General features: G+C 41.1%; 1 protein-coding gene and 1 gene segment (V, D, J or C); both read right to left on the reverse strand.

The window, feature by feature from the left end:
• Positions 1-1665: 1665 nt before the first annotated feature.
• Positions 1666-3254, reverse strand: LOC119702790. The segment is given in 2 exon segments: positions 1666-2972; positions 3066-3254. Coding segments are annotated over 2 exon segments (480 nt in total).
• Positions 3255-5767: 2513 nt separating this feature from the next.
• On the reverse strand, positions 5768-15937 carry LOC119703477. Its single transcript, XM_038143412.1, has 7 exons — positions 15869-15937; positions 14447-14704; positions 11919-11940; positions 11291-11430; positions 11115-11181; positions 8723-8899; positions 5768-6182 (listed from the first exon to the last, which is right to left on the reverse strand). Exons 1-7 carry the CDS (start codon positions 15935-15937, stop codon positions 6121-6123), a joined length of 795 nt encoding a protein of 264 aa, XP_037999340.1. The 3' UTR covers positions 5768-6120.
• Between the last annotated feature and the right edge of the window lie 740 nt (positions 15938-16677).

The following is a 16677-nucleotide window of genomic DNA, read 5'->3' on the forward strand; positions in this document are numbered from 1 at the left end:
TTTGACATTTACTCAGAAAACCATTTTGATAACATATCAGCCTCTCTTACCACACCACCACCCCAGCTTCTCAGGACAATGCACAGGATGTGGCTTTCTGTTCACCATTTAACAGCTGGGCAGAAAAAGTGACACATAAACAGTCACATGAAAGCTGTTGGGTTTTTTGCCTCAAGTTATCACACAATCTTCTTGTTACTGAAGTCAGCAGACGGGTCCTGCATGTGCAGGTGCTCTTTCTGTTGTGCAACAAACAAAAAAAAAAGTTTTCTGGTTTTGGGGGAGCTGCTGACCTGCTTTTACAAATTAAAAAAATTGTGATGCTTTTTCTAGGCATCTCAAATCACCAAATCAAGATAATAAGAAATCATACACTTGTAGAAAAATTGATGAGAGGGGACTTCTCAATACAAATTTCTGTTCCAAACAGGTCTAACTCCAATGCTTCAACTTATGTTGCTCAGAGCTTTGTCCAGGCGATTTCTGAATATCTTCAGGGACAGATATTTGACAAAATCTCCAATAAACATTTTCCAGTGTGGAAGCATCATCAAGAGAAAGTACTTTTTAATATGTCTAATGAGAGTTAATCTTGCTGCAGCTTGTTCCCACTTCATTCCACTGTGGCCCTCTAAGACTACAACTCTGGTTAGGCATTTGGAGTCATGCAATTACTAATCTTTTAGTCTTCCTCTCTCCATGATAAACAAAATAAATTCCCTCAACCTCTCTTATGTTTCTGCCCCAGTCCCTTGATTATCTTAGTGACTGACCCTCTGCTGCACTCTACAGTTTTTGATATCTCTGTTTTAGTGGGGCTGGAGCAGGTCAGGAATGTGTGTGGACTAGAGAGGTGGTATTCCAGATGTAGTCTCAAGGGTGCTTCAGCATGATAACTACACCCTTGCTAATGCTACCAAAAATGCAACTAGCCTTCATTGCTGAAAGGGCTTGCTGCCTATTCATGTTTAATTACTGTTCTGCAAAGTGGTTCTCCTAGCTAGTCAGCTGATATTTAAAGGATTCACATAAAAGTTCTTTTGACTTTTCTCCAGGGATGTGCCTGTAGTCCAGTAACTCCCGTCCCAATGAAGAAACACTGCACAATAATCACAAATTGAAAATTTCCTTTGAAGATCAGTATGGTTATCCTGCATGCATGGTAATAGTCCTTTGCCCTACAACATTTACAATATAATCTGACATAGTTCAGACTGGGATAAGAATAATATCACAGTGTGGATGCTATGTCTAATCATGGAATCTTCCCATTCTACATCCTTTATTTAAACCTTTCCAAAACTGGAAGCACGTTATTATTATTCTTTATTTCAAAACTAGCAAATTATGCAGGTGACTTTTATACATCACAAGAACCTTGCTTAGTGCTTTTTTTGGTTTAGAACAATTTAAGACAATTTGTTACATTATCACCATGAAAGGCTTACACCAAAGAGTATCTCAGGCTATGACTAATCCCACTGCATCAATTCCACTATCTGGGAGAATGGTGGCGATGGAAAGACACTGGTAAGTCTTTTTGTGTGGCACGAAAGAGTCTTCATTCCAAACCAGAAATATCCTGTCAGGGAGAGGTTATGCAGTATATAAATTTACATTCACATCCTGTTTTTTCATTCCTCTCTACTTTTTCGTCTTCAAAATATGGATGCTCTCTGAAGCAGTGTTCATATCAGGACTTAGCTCACAGTCAGAAAGATCTATAAGGCCTTGAGAAACATCACAAAGTTTCCGTGGATAAAAATAAGCCCACAGAACTCAGCCACAGAGAGAAGGTATCAACCAGATTAATAATGAATATTGCTGCTTATTCAGTGGTGCGAGAGAGATATAAAGAGATAGATGAGGCACACATAGTGGTATGAGATTCACTATGCAGCTGGAAGTTATCTCCATAGTCAGAACAATTTCTGAACAAATGAAAATCTACATGTTATTTTTTCTTGAATGTGAATTCATTCCAAGTTGGAATACTTTGACTACCTGCCTTCCCACTTTATAACCTCCATAACATACAGCTTTTCAGGATTTCGTCTATGCACTTGCAAGCCATAGTGATGACTCCTCTTTTTTTAATTTTAATCCAGTGTGTTGCATATTAGTTCTGTATAGATTCTATTCCTGCATCGTCTTTTGTTCAGACTCCTTTTCATCACCATTGAAAATGGTAATTCTACAGTTTTCTTGTGATTAGGGTAACCTTTCCAAGCACAGTGAAAAACTTTGTGGTTCAGGAAGGAATGAGAGGGCACATAGAAGTCACTATCTCTAAAGTATTTCAGACTTGTGTATGTCAGGCAACTGTTCTGTGTCAGGTATGAAAATGTCTTAGTGGACAATAACTTGTGGCTGTATCAACTACAATTTACATTTCCTTTACTTTACATCTCCATTTTGTTAACCATCTTTATTGATTGTACTGATAAGGTAGAGGATAAGTAGCTGATCAGGAAAGAGGAGTTCAGCAATTAGCCTGCATTTCAAATTCCTATTTTGCCTAGGTCTTATGTCTACCTACTCTTGTTCCACCTTCTCAGTAACATCTGGTTTGTGAGTAGATGATTGCCCTACACCCCCTTTTCCTGTGCTGAGAGCGGCTCCCTTCGGATGGAAGGTGCTGAAGGGGAGAGGTTTATGTAAAGAAAGCAAGGGACTTTGAAGTGTTGTGTCCAAACTACTGGCACAGAAATAGACGGCTGAGTGGTTCGACTTCACAGACAAAATATCCAAATAGAATTCTGCAAGGTTTGGCCGGTTAGCTTGAAATCCACCCGAAATGTCACCCTCTTGCTTCAGAGTTAAACCATAGGAATAATAAATCAATTGCATCGCCTTCCCTGGCTGCTGCAGATACCAGTACATAGAATTGTGATTATCATTTTGACTGCATTTCAGGGTAGCATTCTCATCTTCTCTCACCACAAGACTTGGAGTTTGGGTGATTTCGGCTCCTGTAAAACAGAACAAAACAAAAACACAGTAAAACAAGTAAGCCACATTCTCCCAGCAGCAGAGCAGATATTATGGCTCTACGGATTCCTTACTTGTTCCAAAGAAGTACATTGCCACACACAGAGCCGTCCACATCCTCACTTCTGCCTCGGGAGTCAGTGAACCTACCCTATATGACTCATATAGATCTGTTTCACCTGCTTCCCCTAAACCAACAGCGGATATCTCTGTAACAGATACATCTACACTGAAAAACAAGCTCCTTCCTGCAAGATTTCAAGCAAACCCTTTATTTGAAGTGCATGTGTTGAAAACACACAGAAAATTTCAAACTGACTCATCTGGAAGCTTTTCATACTCTACCAGTGACAACTGTGGTTTTATTTACCCTTGCATGTTTGTTGTGTTTTTTTACCTTTTGATATTTTGTCTCCAGAATAAACCAGAAAATGTTTAGTGCAACTAAATAATGTGGTTTCATTTTGTATTGGTAACTGATGGATCTTTTCTTTCAGGAAAAATAAAATATCTGTGCTCAGGCATTGATATTTTTTCTTCTTTCTCCACCTGTTAGAACAAGCATGCATGATATTATTTTGGGAAGAGCTTTATATGGGAGCCTGTTGCAGCCTTAGCACAAAGCAAAAATGAAGGAAAACTGGGTTATTCCTGAAGTAAATATCTAACAATTTCTTGGCCAGGAGTACCTGTACTAATTATATTTTATATATATATATATCTTGCAGGATCCAGAGTGACACCACTGATTCTGACACAAACTTTTAACCTGTATTAGGAAGATTGATTGCTGTCCCACCATGGTATTTTGGAAGCACAATGGGAGCCATCACACTATTCATAATTTGCCATTTATAGCTTTGAAGTGTGGCCCCAGAGGCCAGTGCTCATATCAAGCAAGACAAGATCTGTGCTACTGAAAATATTCTTGTGAAAATATTCTAAGTGAAAGGGTACCATCTGGTGGAGTGAGGGGGTGTTTACAGTGATCCTTAGAGGATTATTTTTCACACATCCTTATTTTTGGATTTGCAGATATTCATGGAAAAGGGACTGGAACTAATGTACCAGAGATATATGAGTCTGTTATTAAACTGGAGACTGTGAAATGCTGCATTGAAAGCGTTGACTAACAAGTACACAGGTTCTTTATCTGGACAAGAAAAATATCAGAGGTGATATTGAGAATGGGATTTCAAAAACATAATGCAGATGAGGAGGGGAACTTGTGTGTAGTAGCTGATGAAGTTCCTAACTAGATATGCTGTAAAAACTGTCCTAAAATCCAGGTAAACGGGCTGGGAAGAGAAACTTCTTTTCACTCAGAACACAGTTTTCCTCTGGGTTTTACATGGTACATCAGGCAGAGGAGGGGATTTACAGCAATGTTACAGGTAAAACCTTTCAGAGCAATATCTTGATTCAAATCCCATGTTGCTGTTTTGAGACAAGATCTGAATCCTGACAAACCAGCTCTCTAGTGCACTGTGCTGTAAGGTATCACAAAGAGATTAATGACTAATTTTTTGCTACTGTATAAAAAATACAAATTTATAGCTTAGATTGCAGATTCTATGTTTGATCAATAAATATTTAAGTATTTATTCAATAAATATTTTAGTTAAGTCTGTATTCACTTAATACAAAGTGAAAGAACTTCAAGAGGAAAATACGACTCACAACATCCTGCTGCACACCAGTGGTTAAGTGCGGGCAGTTGGACAGAACGACCTCATCACTACCTAATCCTGGCAGTGAGTTTGTTGGGTTGGTCTTCTCAATGAAGTTGTAAAAATAAAGGCATCAAAATGTCTTGCTGGGGCACTCTGAGCATAACATGGCTGGTAACCTATTCACCTACCAGGCTTACTTTCTTCTTAATGGGAATGAACACATGTAACATGGGCTTCACTCTCAACAAATGTCATTATTAACCATTTAGCCATTTTTTTTTAATTTTTGTGTGACACTGAAATTACAAGATGTGGAAAAAGTTATTACTAGCAATGTTAGTAGAACTGATACAGTAATTGCTAATACATTTTTCAGGAAAAAATTACATTAAAAACATTTTAAATTTCTTTTAAATACTGCACTTTTTTTTTTTTTTTTTTTTTTTTTTTTTTTTTTTTTTTTTTTTTTTTTTTTTTTAGGGTAGGAAAAAAATATTTGTTCATTATCCTGTCAGGAAAAAAAGACAAGATGCAATGTAGAAAACACACCCTTTTTTCTTCTCAATTTGTCAGATTTATTTAAAAATTAGTTACATTTGTCACCTTCCAGTCATGAGTACATGAATATCAGGAACATTTTACATGAAAGAATACTCACTCCTGTTTGTAAGCCAGCTGTTAATTTGCATGTTCCATAATCTCTTCTGTGGTCAGTTCAATTTCACACAGCACTTCTGGTAAGGATTAGTTACATAGAGAAGGATTTTGCTGTGGGTTTCAGTGTGAATTTCATAACATGCAGAGATGTAAAAATATTTATCTCATAAATCAGGGGTCTCTTAGCTCTCTTCATTGTCAGAAATTGGCATGCTACTATTATTCAGGGCTGAATTACAGGTTTCCTTTCAGGAGATCCCAAACTCCTAGATAGTGTCTCTGTTTCAGAACCCTGTGTGTTTCTCAGTGAGGGTTATGGAAGTTTCGGCACAGCACAAGATTGCTGTCATTCAGTTACGGCACTGGCAATGTAGGTTTGGTGCTGTAGTCCTCCTTCTCAGGCCTAGAATTCCAATCCACTTTTTTTAGGACAGCTTCTTTGTTTGTTTTTTTTTTTATTTGAACCAGTTCTAAACTCTTACTGTAAATACAATGGAATTAAGGAATGGACTGTTTATCACAGGAACATCCACTGGTGAGGGTGGAAGGGAAAGAGACTGGATTACTGCCAGAAACTTAGTCTGTTCAGCTACTCACAGTCAGAGTAAAGGAGATTATTTTGTTGTTGTTGCAGGATCTGCATGTGCTTGGTCATACTGAAGGCTCCTGGCACTGTAATGCACCCCAGTGTTTTGGGGTCTACTGTTTTTCTGATAAAGTGTTTTTATACTCAATCTAAACTTCCACTTGTTTTGCTGCCTGCACTAAAGCATGCTGTCTCAACTTCCTGAACTGATTGTTAGAAGCAGTAAATGCAAGATTGTCTCTGTGCCCCTCCTGGTGGAGAATCAGAGAATCCACCTGAAAAAGAAGGAAAGAGGGAAGGAGTAAAACAAACAAAACAAACAAACAAAACTAGAGAAAGGAGAAAGTCATCTCATACACAGCAGGTCCTTTCTGTTTATGTATTTAGTGGATGTTGTGATAAAAAGAAGAAGCAATGGTCACCCAGGTATCTTTCTTTCCTTAAACATCATTGATCTCAGATAATTTTCCTTCCTCCAGGCAGGTAAAAGCTACAGACCAGTTGAATCACATACCATTTCAGGCTTTCCATCATCCACTGCCATTTGTCTTAACCTTAAGCTTATCCCTAATTTGCTCCAGAATTTGTATACAACACTCTTACAGATTACTTCCATTCTCTCCTCTTCTTATCTTCTTGCTTTTCCTCCTCCTCCTCAATTAAAATTCATCATTGCTAAACAGGTTTTCTGTGCCTGTGCCCTTTTGCATCAAGGCCTGCCAAACCTCACAGCTGTGATCAGACTGTAGTTTTGTTAGTCTCCAGAGAACAAAGCAACCTTTTAAAATTTCCATTACTAGACCTTCAAATGCCTACTTTTGGTCATCTTTTAAATGTTTAAGAACACAAGAAACTTTTAGGCTTCCCTCATCCACTCATCTGGCCTACACAACCTCATCGTGCAAATTCTACCTTCTGTTCTTTCAATCACACAGAGTGAGAGGAATTATACTGAAAGCCTTCCTCTGTTTGGCAATCAACCCCAGAATAAAGCACATTATCACATTCATCCAGGTTTAGTCTTTCATATCACACTACTCAGAAGCCATGAATATCCTGTCCTGCAGGACTGATGGCTCCTTGGGCAGCTGATCACAACTCCTATTAGTCTGCCTCCTATTTTAGCTGCTGGTATCAAGCATGTTGCAGCCCTACTGATCTTTTGCTTCCCACTAATAAACCAGCTTGTGAGTGCTTCAGAAAGGAGAGCGAGTGGGAAAACAGGCAGCATTAGGAGTCAAATACTAAAAGAGAAAGTTTGGCATAAAGCTAAATCCTCTTGTCTCTTAATAATGCAACTACTTTGGTGAGTGAGAAGATAGAACTGGAAATAGCAGACAGGAGCCCAACAGGTGTATTACCTCAGCCAGAAGAGAGCTAGGGGGAGGCTGAAATAAAGAGAATATACAGTCAAGGAAAGGATGTTTAGTCTACTTGCAATGCTGTGGACCAAGATGCAGCAATTACAGCTACTTGTCCTTCACCTAAGCAATGTCTAACATTCAAGGTATTGATTTTGTGGACATTTGCTGTCAATGCAGTCAATAAAATACTTTGCAGAGGAAGCAAAAGCTATAGACCTCTAAATTCTCATGTAAATAAAGAAGCATGCTTTAAAGCGCAGCTGCAAATAAAACCTAAAGGATGCTGGCTGCCACACATTCTTGAGTAGAAGATACTGCTCATTAACTATTCAACAGTTTACTCAAAAACCAAGGAAAGAAGACAAGTCAGCAAAACCTTAAAACCAGCCTGAAACTGTATTTTATCACATGGTGATAAAAGTATTTATTTGCAGAGTTTTCTTTCTGGCACATCTGTACAAAATCTCACATATAAGCACCAAATAAAATTATTTTCTTTGCTGCCAATCTTATCCATATGATAAAAAAAATAAAACCAAAACATTTGACTTTGCAAACAACATCAAAATAACATATAGCCAGTCAGAAACACAGCTTGTGTTTTATGATGCTAGCAGGACTGTATGGGAGAAGGAAGAAATCCTTCTGGGTGATGATACTACAACACAGAGGTATAACCCTACAGTATTTAAGGTAGCTTTAATAATGATATAACTATATGTTTGGTAATAGGATGTGATTGAGAAAGAGTACTACTATTTCTATATCTGTCACAACTATCAATTTTTTCACTGTTCAGATTAGTCCAAAAATATTATTACATACTGGCTAAAATTACCTAGAAGCTGATTCTGTGAACAGTTAAACATGGAGGGAAGGGGGGCTGAATCTGAGTGACATTAATACCTTTTTTTGTAGTTTGAGGAGCATGATCTATCAGGCCACTTTCACTGTGCAGTAATGTACACAAACACTGTTATATTTCATAACTCTTATTACATCCTGAGAAAATAACTCATGCAGTTAGTTATACTTGCTTGAACACACTTCTTTTTTGGGAAAGAAGATGGGAATCATAAATAACACTTAAGTCCATAAGCACCTTTATTTGTGGTGATATTTGATGTTGTGTAGGTAATCAAAGTACCAAGAAAGAAGGAAAAAAAAATCTCACAACAGGCTCTGGTTGGATCTGTCCTTATCTCAAACCTTCATGCCCCACTTTGGCAAAAAAGGACTGTCATGGGTTTAAGCTCAGCTGGAGATGAAACAGCACATGGCCACTCACCCCTCCTTTTCCCCCCACACCTCCCCCAATGCAATGGAGAGGAGAATCAAAGTAAAACTTGTATGTTGAGATAAGAGCAGTTTAATAATTGAAAATAAAGTCAAATATAATAATAATGAAAATTAATAATAATAATAATGAAACAAACGAGTGATGCACTCACCATTGCAATGCAATTGCTCACCACCTTCTGACCAACCCCAGACTGGCTGTGGTTCCATGAACTCCCCCCAGTTTAAATACTGGGCATGACGCTCTATGGTGTGGAATATCCCTCTGCTCAGTTTGGGCCCACTGCCCCAGCTATGCTCCCTCCCAGCTTCTTTTGTGTACTTCCTCACTGGCAGAGCATGAGGCATGGAAAAAGAAAGAAGTCCTTGACTCAGGATAAAGCAAAAAACCAAAACATTAGTGTGTTACCAACACCATTCTCTTTCCAAATCCAAAATGCAGCACTGCAACAGCTAGGAACGAAATTAACTCTATCCCAGCTGAAACCAGGACAATAAAATACAAATAAACTTTACTATTCCATTTGAAAACTTGAGTATCTAGACTTTTTCATAGAGAAAGATAAAGGATTTTCAATAAGCATTGATAAACTTCTATAACTAAGATATATGTGAGCTTCTCCATTGCTTTAACACTATTGACTTTAACAAATATACTTGAATCCACAGAAAAACCCTTATTAAATTTTCTCTACAAGCTTTTAAAGCTGTTTAGTGAAGCTGAAAAAGAGTTTGGGATGCAATATGATTATAGGAATGAACTTATGTTGATGTACATGCAAAATGTGGTAACACAATTTCCTCTCAAACTGTGATATAAAGTTGGCATGAAATATATGTCAATAAATTAGTATATGCAGACAAATAGGAACATAAAAGACAAGAAATCAATTAATCTCCTATTTCTGCAGTTACACATGATGATTTAAGAAGAACTAGGCTGAACTTCTAATAGCAGTAGGGCTAAAGGGTATTTTCCTCTATATATTATTCACTATAGTTCAACTTGCATTAAGATACTCTAAAAGAAATCAGAAAACAAAGTTTATTTATGTTAAAGAACAGGTATAATTTTCAGGAATATCCACAAGCACCAGAGGTTTATGCCCAAAAAAAAGGAGACAGAGGAGTCCTTCAGCTTTATTTGAAGAAAGGGGAAGAGTCCACTGGGGCACACACCTGCAGGGTTTTCTCTCTCGGGTTTCAGAGGGCGCAGCCTCCTTTGATCCTAAACTCCCAGCCGCACGTTTCCCTCTTCCTTTCCCCGTTGCTGAGGCATTAGAAAGGTACAGCCTTCCCGAACCGCCTACCACATATTGCCCCCTTGAACCTGCTCTTTTACCCCAAAGCTCAGAAGTTCAGGCTTGTGCAGCCCCTTGTCTGTTTCAGGGGCCAAGGTGTCAGGGCTCTGCAACAAACCTGCCGCCCTAAGTCCGTGGAGACATTAAGACCCATTTCAAAGACGTTACCACCCATCCCTTCACCCATCACACTGTTCGTAAAGACATTAGTTTTTCTCTCATAAAGCAGCCCAGAGAAGATGTTATTTATAGCCTTGTTTTTTCTCCTTGAAAATTTTCAACATTCTTCTGTCCCTAAAACAAGTTCTTATGCATCATTTATGCTTTAGTTTTTCTCAACCTGTGGGAAAATGTGAAACATCTCTAGAAAAGACTGCAGATGGAACAGTGTTAGGACATACATGTTGTCAGGTGCTGTCAAATTGTATGTCTGGCCATGGTCCATTGGGATAATTCAAATTTACAGGATAAAATACCTGTGATCTAAATTTTATTTCATAAGCTCATAAAGAAATGCTGCCAGTCTGACAAACAGGACCTCGACCCCCTTTTGCCTAGACTAGTCCATCACAGGAATTCATTTATTCAGCATTCCAATAATACGGTTTCAAATCTTAGAATCCATAATTGTTAACTGATGCTCTTACAAGGAAAAAAAAAAAAATCAATTAGTCATCTATCCAATAAAGACAATGTCCATCCTTCCTCTTCCATCACGCTTTGGGCATCCCCTGTGAAACACCGGGAAGCACGAAAGTCCCAGCAATCCAGCTGCTATTGTGTCTGCCCCAAATGCACTCTGAATAAGCTGATGGTTTTATATCTTCCATCCTGAAGGTTTGGTCTAAATAATTTTCATAAATGAGCAGATTGTGCAGAAAGTGGCAGACGGAGGGGATGGCTGCAGGTGCCAGCGATCTGCAGGTGACGATGGCTGCATAATGGCCCTTTGCCCCTTTCTGGGCACCTGTCCTGCCTACTGGTGCTCTCTCTTTGACCCAGTGTCTGCCCCCAGCATTCGTCAGGCCTGAGCACGAGCTGTGCCAGCCAGCTCCCGAGCAGGAATTTAGGGAACAGGCACAATGCCTAAACAAGATTTAAGAACAACCTGTTCCCTAGTCATTAATAAAATCTCAGTGCAGGGTGAGTCAAAAGAAATGGTCCCTCCCACACATAATTAAACTGATTGTGAGCTGATCCTATTTCCCCTTCCCCTAGGGCATGAACACACTTGAGGGCTCACCTTTCCATGGATTTCTCACTGATGAGCATTCCTTAGACTGAGGTGGGTGAACCACATTCCACACATCCTGAAAATGCAGATTTTAAGAACAGTCTCAAGGAGAAGGCAGTTTTATATTTTCCAGTGAATCTTACTTTTATATGCAAAACGGCAATGAAAAAACGTACAAAACTTACCAGAGATATGGAAAAAAAATCAGTAAGAAGCCTTTTGATTAACTCAGAATTTTCTTTGAAACTTGGGAGTAATTGTACTTTTGATCTGAAATAAAACCTCTGAAAAGACCTCACTAATGAAAAGTTCCTTTTCCATTCGGCTTCCAGGATTACAAAAGGTAAACAGCCCGTATTTATCAGGAAGCAGTCCGGGGCACCTCCCTTGAGAGAGGGTGGGAAATGCCAGCTGAAAGCCGGCCGGCCCTGCTCAGCTCGTAAAGAGCTCCGTGCGAGAGCTGTGTTTTCATGTGTTTTCAGCATGAGGCTCCAGGCACCAGTAACGCACCTCTGGTGTCACTGCTGCTGAAACTCCGTGTGCTCCCTGGCAGCTGCCTGTGACACGTTTGCGCAGGATGCTCGCACTGTCCCAGCACCGGCGCTGCGAAAGCTTCCCCACGGGCCGGCGGCTGCTTGATGGGAGCAGTGCCACTCGGCTTTCCAAAAAGCTGCACTGGTGATCCCTGGAGCTGAAAAACTAAACAGGGAGGCTACCAAAAGGTCTGAGAGCACTCACCTGAAAGAAGGAGGGGAAAAAAAAAAAAAAAAAAGACACACCTCTTGGTCCTGACAGCTCCAGTCAGGAGCTTACAATGTGTCCTTACATTCAGCAGCTGTAAAGAGAAACAACAACATTCGTGTCAGCATTTTCCTGTCCTGCTACTGCACTGATGTCAGCAAGAGATATCAGGCACTTGGAAGCCAGATGTTCTATCTGTTGCCTGGATTTTATTTTTCCCTACAAAACCTCCCTTTTTTCAGTCTCCATTAATTCATTCGTCTGGATTTGTTATTTGGTTATGCTGGGAACTCTCCCTTTATTCCCAGTTTCCCCCTTTTAATTATATTTTCAATTTCCTGAAAAATCTAAAGTTAATACTTTTCCTATGGTGCTTTATTCAACATTCCACTTCCACAGAAGCATTTTACCAGAGAATTACTGAAAAACTAGTTCTGAAACTGATCCCATTTTCCTGGAGTATTCCTTTTATGAGTTATGTTCCTTATGTTCCATCTTTGAAAGAAGAGATAAATGCACCTTAAACATGATTTTTTCACATTTATTTCTGTTCTTTACATTTTTCACATTAATTTCTGTTCTTTACAATTTTTCACATTAATTTATTTTCTTTGATTGTAGGATGCTGAACCCTGAACCAACTGCATGAACCTCTTTGCATGTGGCAACTTCCTCTCCTTTTAAATGATTGGCTCAAAACATTTATTGATTTAGTCTTGCTCAGGCAGTAGCTCAGTCCAGGAAAATGAAGAATTTCAGCAATTCATTAAAAAACACTTGTTTATGAAGGGAATGACAGAAAGTCAGTAGGTAAAAATACCAGACTGCCTGATTAGACTATCACAGACTCATTGTAAGGCAAATTGACAAAGGTTGTGTTCTAGGATAAATGTGAATGAAAAAGGAAAATGGGCTTGTAGAAAGCAAAAGACAGGTAATTTGGGATTAAGGTCTCTCCCTAGGACACTGAGGTAGAAGCAAGGCATTAGGCCAGTCTATTTAGTCAGAAAAAAGCAAACCCACCTTACTGTGGACACAACAGCTTTACTTTCTTTACAGGCCACAGTTTAAGAACTGACCCTCAAAGACAGTCTTGCATTTATCTGAAGTCACAGCATTTTCTTGAAGGTATTTTTTTCTCTGAGCCAGAGAATTCTTAGCTGAGGATGCAAACTTGCAGTTACAGACAGAAATCTTTCAACCACATCCTTGTTCATCTTGCTGAATGTGAAACCAGAAAGTACCTCACTGCAAGCAGGCTTCATTACCTGCTTTAGGAGAGGTGTCCTCTTCCTCACCTGCATTTTGTGCCCAGACAAGCTATTTGCTTTGTCCTCTCTGAGCAGACACATAATCAGCTGTAATAAAACAACAACTGTACCACACATTTTGCATGCACACAATTTATTTATTTATTTGTTTGCTTGTTTGTTTGTTTGGGTGACCTGTCCAATTTTGCTGTGAAGCACAGCAGCAAGTTCCCCATTTTTTCTTTTTTTTCCCCCCTGCAACTCTTTATTATTCACTTGGTTGCACTTTGTCAAAACTGTTAACTCTTATTTTATATGGCAAGTGAGCTGCAGTACAGGTGAGATGTAACCACATACAGGTCCTTACAAGCCTGACTAATTGATAGACCTTGCAGAAGTAGTTCCATAACACTTTCCCTAAAGCCTACAGTTTTCTTTAGGATGACATTTTCCTGCTCTTGTCTGTACAAGGACTGATTTATTGTCTCAGTAATTCTAATGGGATCTGATAAAAATGTCTGTATTTTGGCAATGTAACATAGCCACTTGTGTCAGTGACAAAAACCTTGAGCTGGCCTTTCCTGAATGACACTCTGCCTTTCAAATGCTCTCAAGCATTTATGCATCAGTCCAGTGGTCACTAAGTAGGAGAGAAAGCCTTTAGACGAGCCAGCAGAAGACTGCCAACATGAGAACAGGCAATTTGTAAATATTGTCCATAAAAGATCTCTGGAGCTTTTTTTCTAACGACAAATGCAAGGCAGGACCTGCAGACCAGTGGTGCATTTCACCCATCTTACCAACAACACCAACAGGTGGAAGACCTGCTCTCAACATAAATTGCACAAGGGATGTGTGCTGACATTTGAGTTTAAATACAGCTTTTTGGGGCAAGGGACAGAAACTGCATTGTTGGAGAGTGCAAGTGGGCTTGTCGAGAACAATTTAAAGCTTATTGGTGCACTCAGGACCCTGACTGTCTTGGCTGAAGGAGTACAGCTTCAACAAGCATCACAGAGGAATCACAGACTTTGAAAAATAATATTTACATAATGATGACTTTAAACAGCGAGCACCCATCGCTTCAAGGTACTTTCTGCAGCAGAGAAAGCCCATCAGGATAGCAGTTAATGATTAGTGAGGAGTCAGTCACTTAGAAATTAGGTAGGTAATTTCAAATTGCTTTCCCTACCGACTTCAGTACCCTGAACTGTGCAGTGCTAGTGATGACCCAAAAAAGGAGAGGGCTAGTACTGTCCTAGTTTTGGGTTTTTTGGGGGTTTTTTGTTTTTGTTTTTTTTTATTTTATTTTATTTATTTCATGGATTTCCAACACTTGGATGGTTTTACTCGCCTGGTTCTGCGAAGCGCGCAGGACGAGCCGCAGCTCTGCGGGGCCGAGCCGGTGCCTCGGGGTGCAGTACCAGCTCTGGCCGCCGGGCGGCACTGCTCAGCCGCGGAACCTCCCCAGCGCGGGCCCAGGGAAGGGCGCCCCGAAATGGCCCGCGCGGGGCTCCGTACGCCCACAGCCGGCCCGAGCTCCGCGCTCGCCGCGAGAGCCTGAGCAGTGCCGGGCCCTCCACACAGTGTCTGCACCCGGCGTTCAGACTTCAGCGCGAGGAAGAATTTATTACTTGTTCTCTATTCTTCTGAGTCTAGTTCAAAATTACACTCGCTATTCCATGGTTTTCTTCAATTCTTTTTCGTACCTTTTCCACAAATCTTAAGTCCGCTGTGTTCACAGCCTGGACTCTGATACATCCAGACTGGGGGATGAGAGGCTGGAGAGCCCTGTGGGAAGGAATATGGGGGTGTGGGTTGAGGGCAAGTGGAGCGTGAGTCAGCAGTGCCCTGGCAGCCAAAAGGGCTAACTGTGTCCAGGGGTGCATCAGGCACAGCATCACCGGCCAGGCGAGGGAGGGGATTGTCCTGCTCTGCTCTGCATTGATGTGACCTCACCTCAAGTTCTGTGCGCAGATTTGGGCACCACAGCATAACAGGAACAACAGATTATTAGCGTGTGTCCAGAGAAAGGCAACCAAGATGATGAAAGATCTCCAGAGACAGAGGTCACTTGGTTTGTTGCGCCTAAAGAAGGCTGAGGAGTGACCTGTAGCTTCCCATGGGGTAAATAGAGTGGGAGGTGCTGATCTTCTCTCTCTGGTGACCAAAGATAGGACACAAGGAAATCTAGAATCATTAAGGTTGAAAAAGACCTTAAGGATCATCAAATCCAACCATAAACCCAACACTGCCAAGTCTGTGTCTAAGACATGTCCCTAATTGCCACATTTGCACATCTTTTAAATGCCTCCAGGGATGGTGACTCATCCACTTTCCTGGACAGCCTGTTCCAGTGTTTGATAAACCTTTTGGTGAACAAATCTTCCTTATTTTCCAATCTAAACCTGCCCTGGCACAACTTGAGATTGTTTCCTCTTGTCCTGTTGCTTGCTACATGGAAAAATAGACTCACCCCCACCTGGCTACACCCTCCTTTCAGGCACATGTGAAGCCTGTTAAGGTCCCCCTGAGCCTCCTTTTCTCCAGGCCAAACAACCCAAGCTGCCTCAGCAGCTTCTCACAGGACTTGTGCTCCAGATCCTTCACCAGCTCTGTTGCCCTTCTCTGGACTCACTCCAGCCCCTCAATGTTTCTCTTGTAGTGAGGGGCCCAGCACTGAACACAGGATTCCAGGTGTGGCCTCACCAGTGCCAAGGAGATAGGGGATGATGACTGCCCTGGCCCTGCTGGCCACAGTATTGATCATACAGGCCAGGTGCCATTGGCCTTCTTGGCCACCTGGGCACACTGCCAGTTCCTGTTCAGCCACACCGCCATGTCCTTTTATGCTGGGCCACATTCCTTTCACTCTGTTCCAAGCCTGTAACTCTGCATGTCAGGACCCAAGTGCAGGACTCTGCACTCAACCTTATTGAACCTCATACAATTGGCCTCAGCCCATGGGTCCAGCCTGTCCATATCCCTCTGCAGAGCCTTCCTGCCCTCCTGCAGGTCAACACACCCAGCCTCTCCTGGAAACTGACTGAGAATGCCTTTGATCCCTTTGTTCAGATCATCAGTAAAGATATTAAACAGGACTGGCCCCAGTGCTGAGCTCTGGGGAACCCCACTGGTGACCAACTGCTAATTTGGACACAACTCCTTTCACCACCACTTCCTGGGCCCAGCCATCCAGCCAGTTTTTAACCCAGTGAAAAGTACACCTGTCCAAGTGATAAGCAGCCAGTTTATGCCAAAAAAATGCTGTGGGAAATGGTGTCAAAGGCTTTATTGAAGTCCAGGCAGAAGAAAACATCTACAGCCTTTCCCTCATCCACTAAGTACCCTGTCATGGAAGGAGATCAGGTTGGTCAAGCAGGACCTCCCTTTCCTAAATCCATGCTGGCTGGGCTTGAATCCCTGGTTGCCCTGCACACGCTGTGTGATGGCACAGAGGATGAGCTGTTCCTTGACCTTCCCAGGTACTGAGCTCAGCCTGACAGATCTGTAGTTCCCTGGATCTTCTCTCTCGCCCTTCTTTTCGATGGGTGTCACATTTGTCAACATCCAGTCACCTG

Source organism: Motacilla alba, chromosome 1 (assembly GCF_015832195.1).
Source record: "Motacilla alba alba isolate MOTALB_02 chromosome 1, Motacilla_alba_V1.0_pri, whole genome shotgun sequence".
Lineage (NCBI taxonomy): Eukaryota > Metazoa > Chordata > Aves > Passeriformes > Motacillidae > Motacilla > Motacilla alba.

Excerpts from the sequence above, each read along its gene's own strand:
- LOC119703477 (XM_038143412.1), bottom strand. The coding sequence starts at position 15,937 with ATGGCGGTGTGGCTGAACAGGAACTGGCAGTGTGCCCAGGTGGCCAAG. Across the intron at positions 11,182-11,290 it reads ATTTTTTTTCCATATCTCTG|GATGTGTGGAATGTGGTTCA; the intron begins GTAAGTTTTGTA and ends CTGCATTTTCAG. Across the intron at positions 6,183-8,722 it reads TGAGCAATTGCATTGCAATG|GTGGATTCTCTGATTCTCCA; the intron begins GTGAGTGCATCA and ends CTTCTTTTTCAG.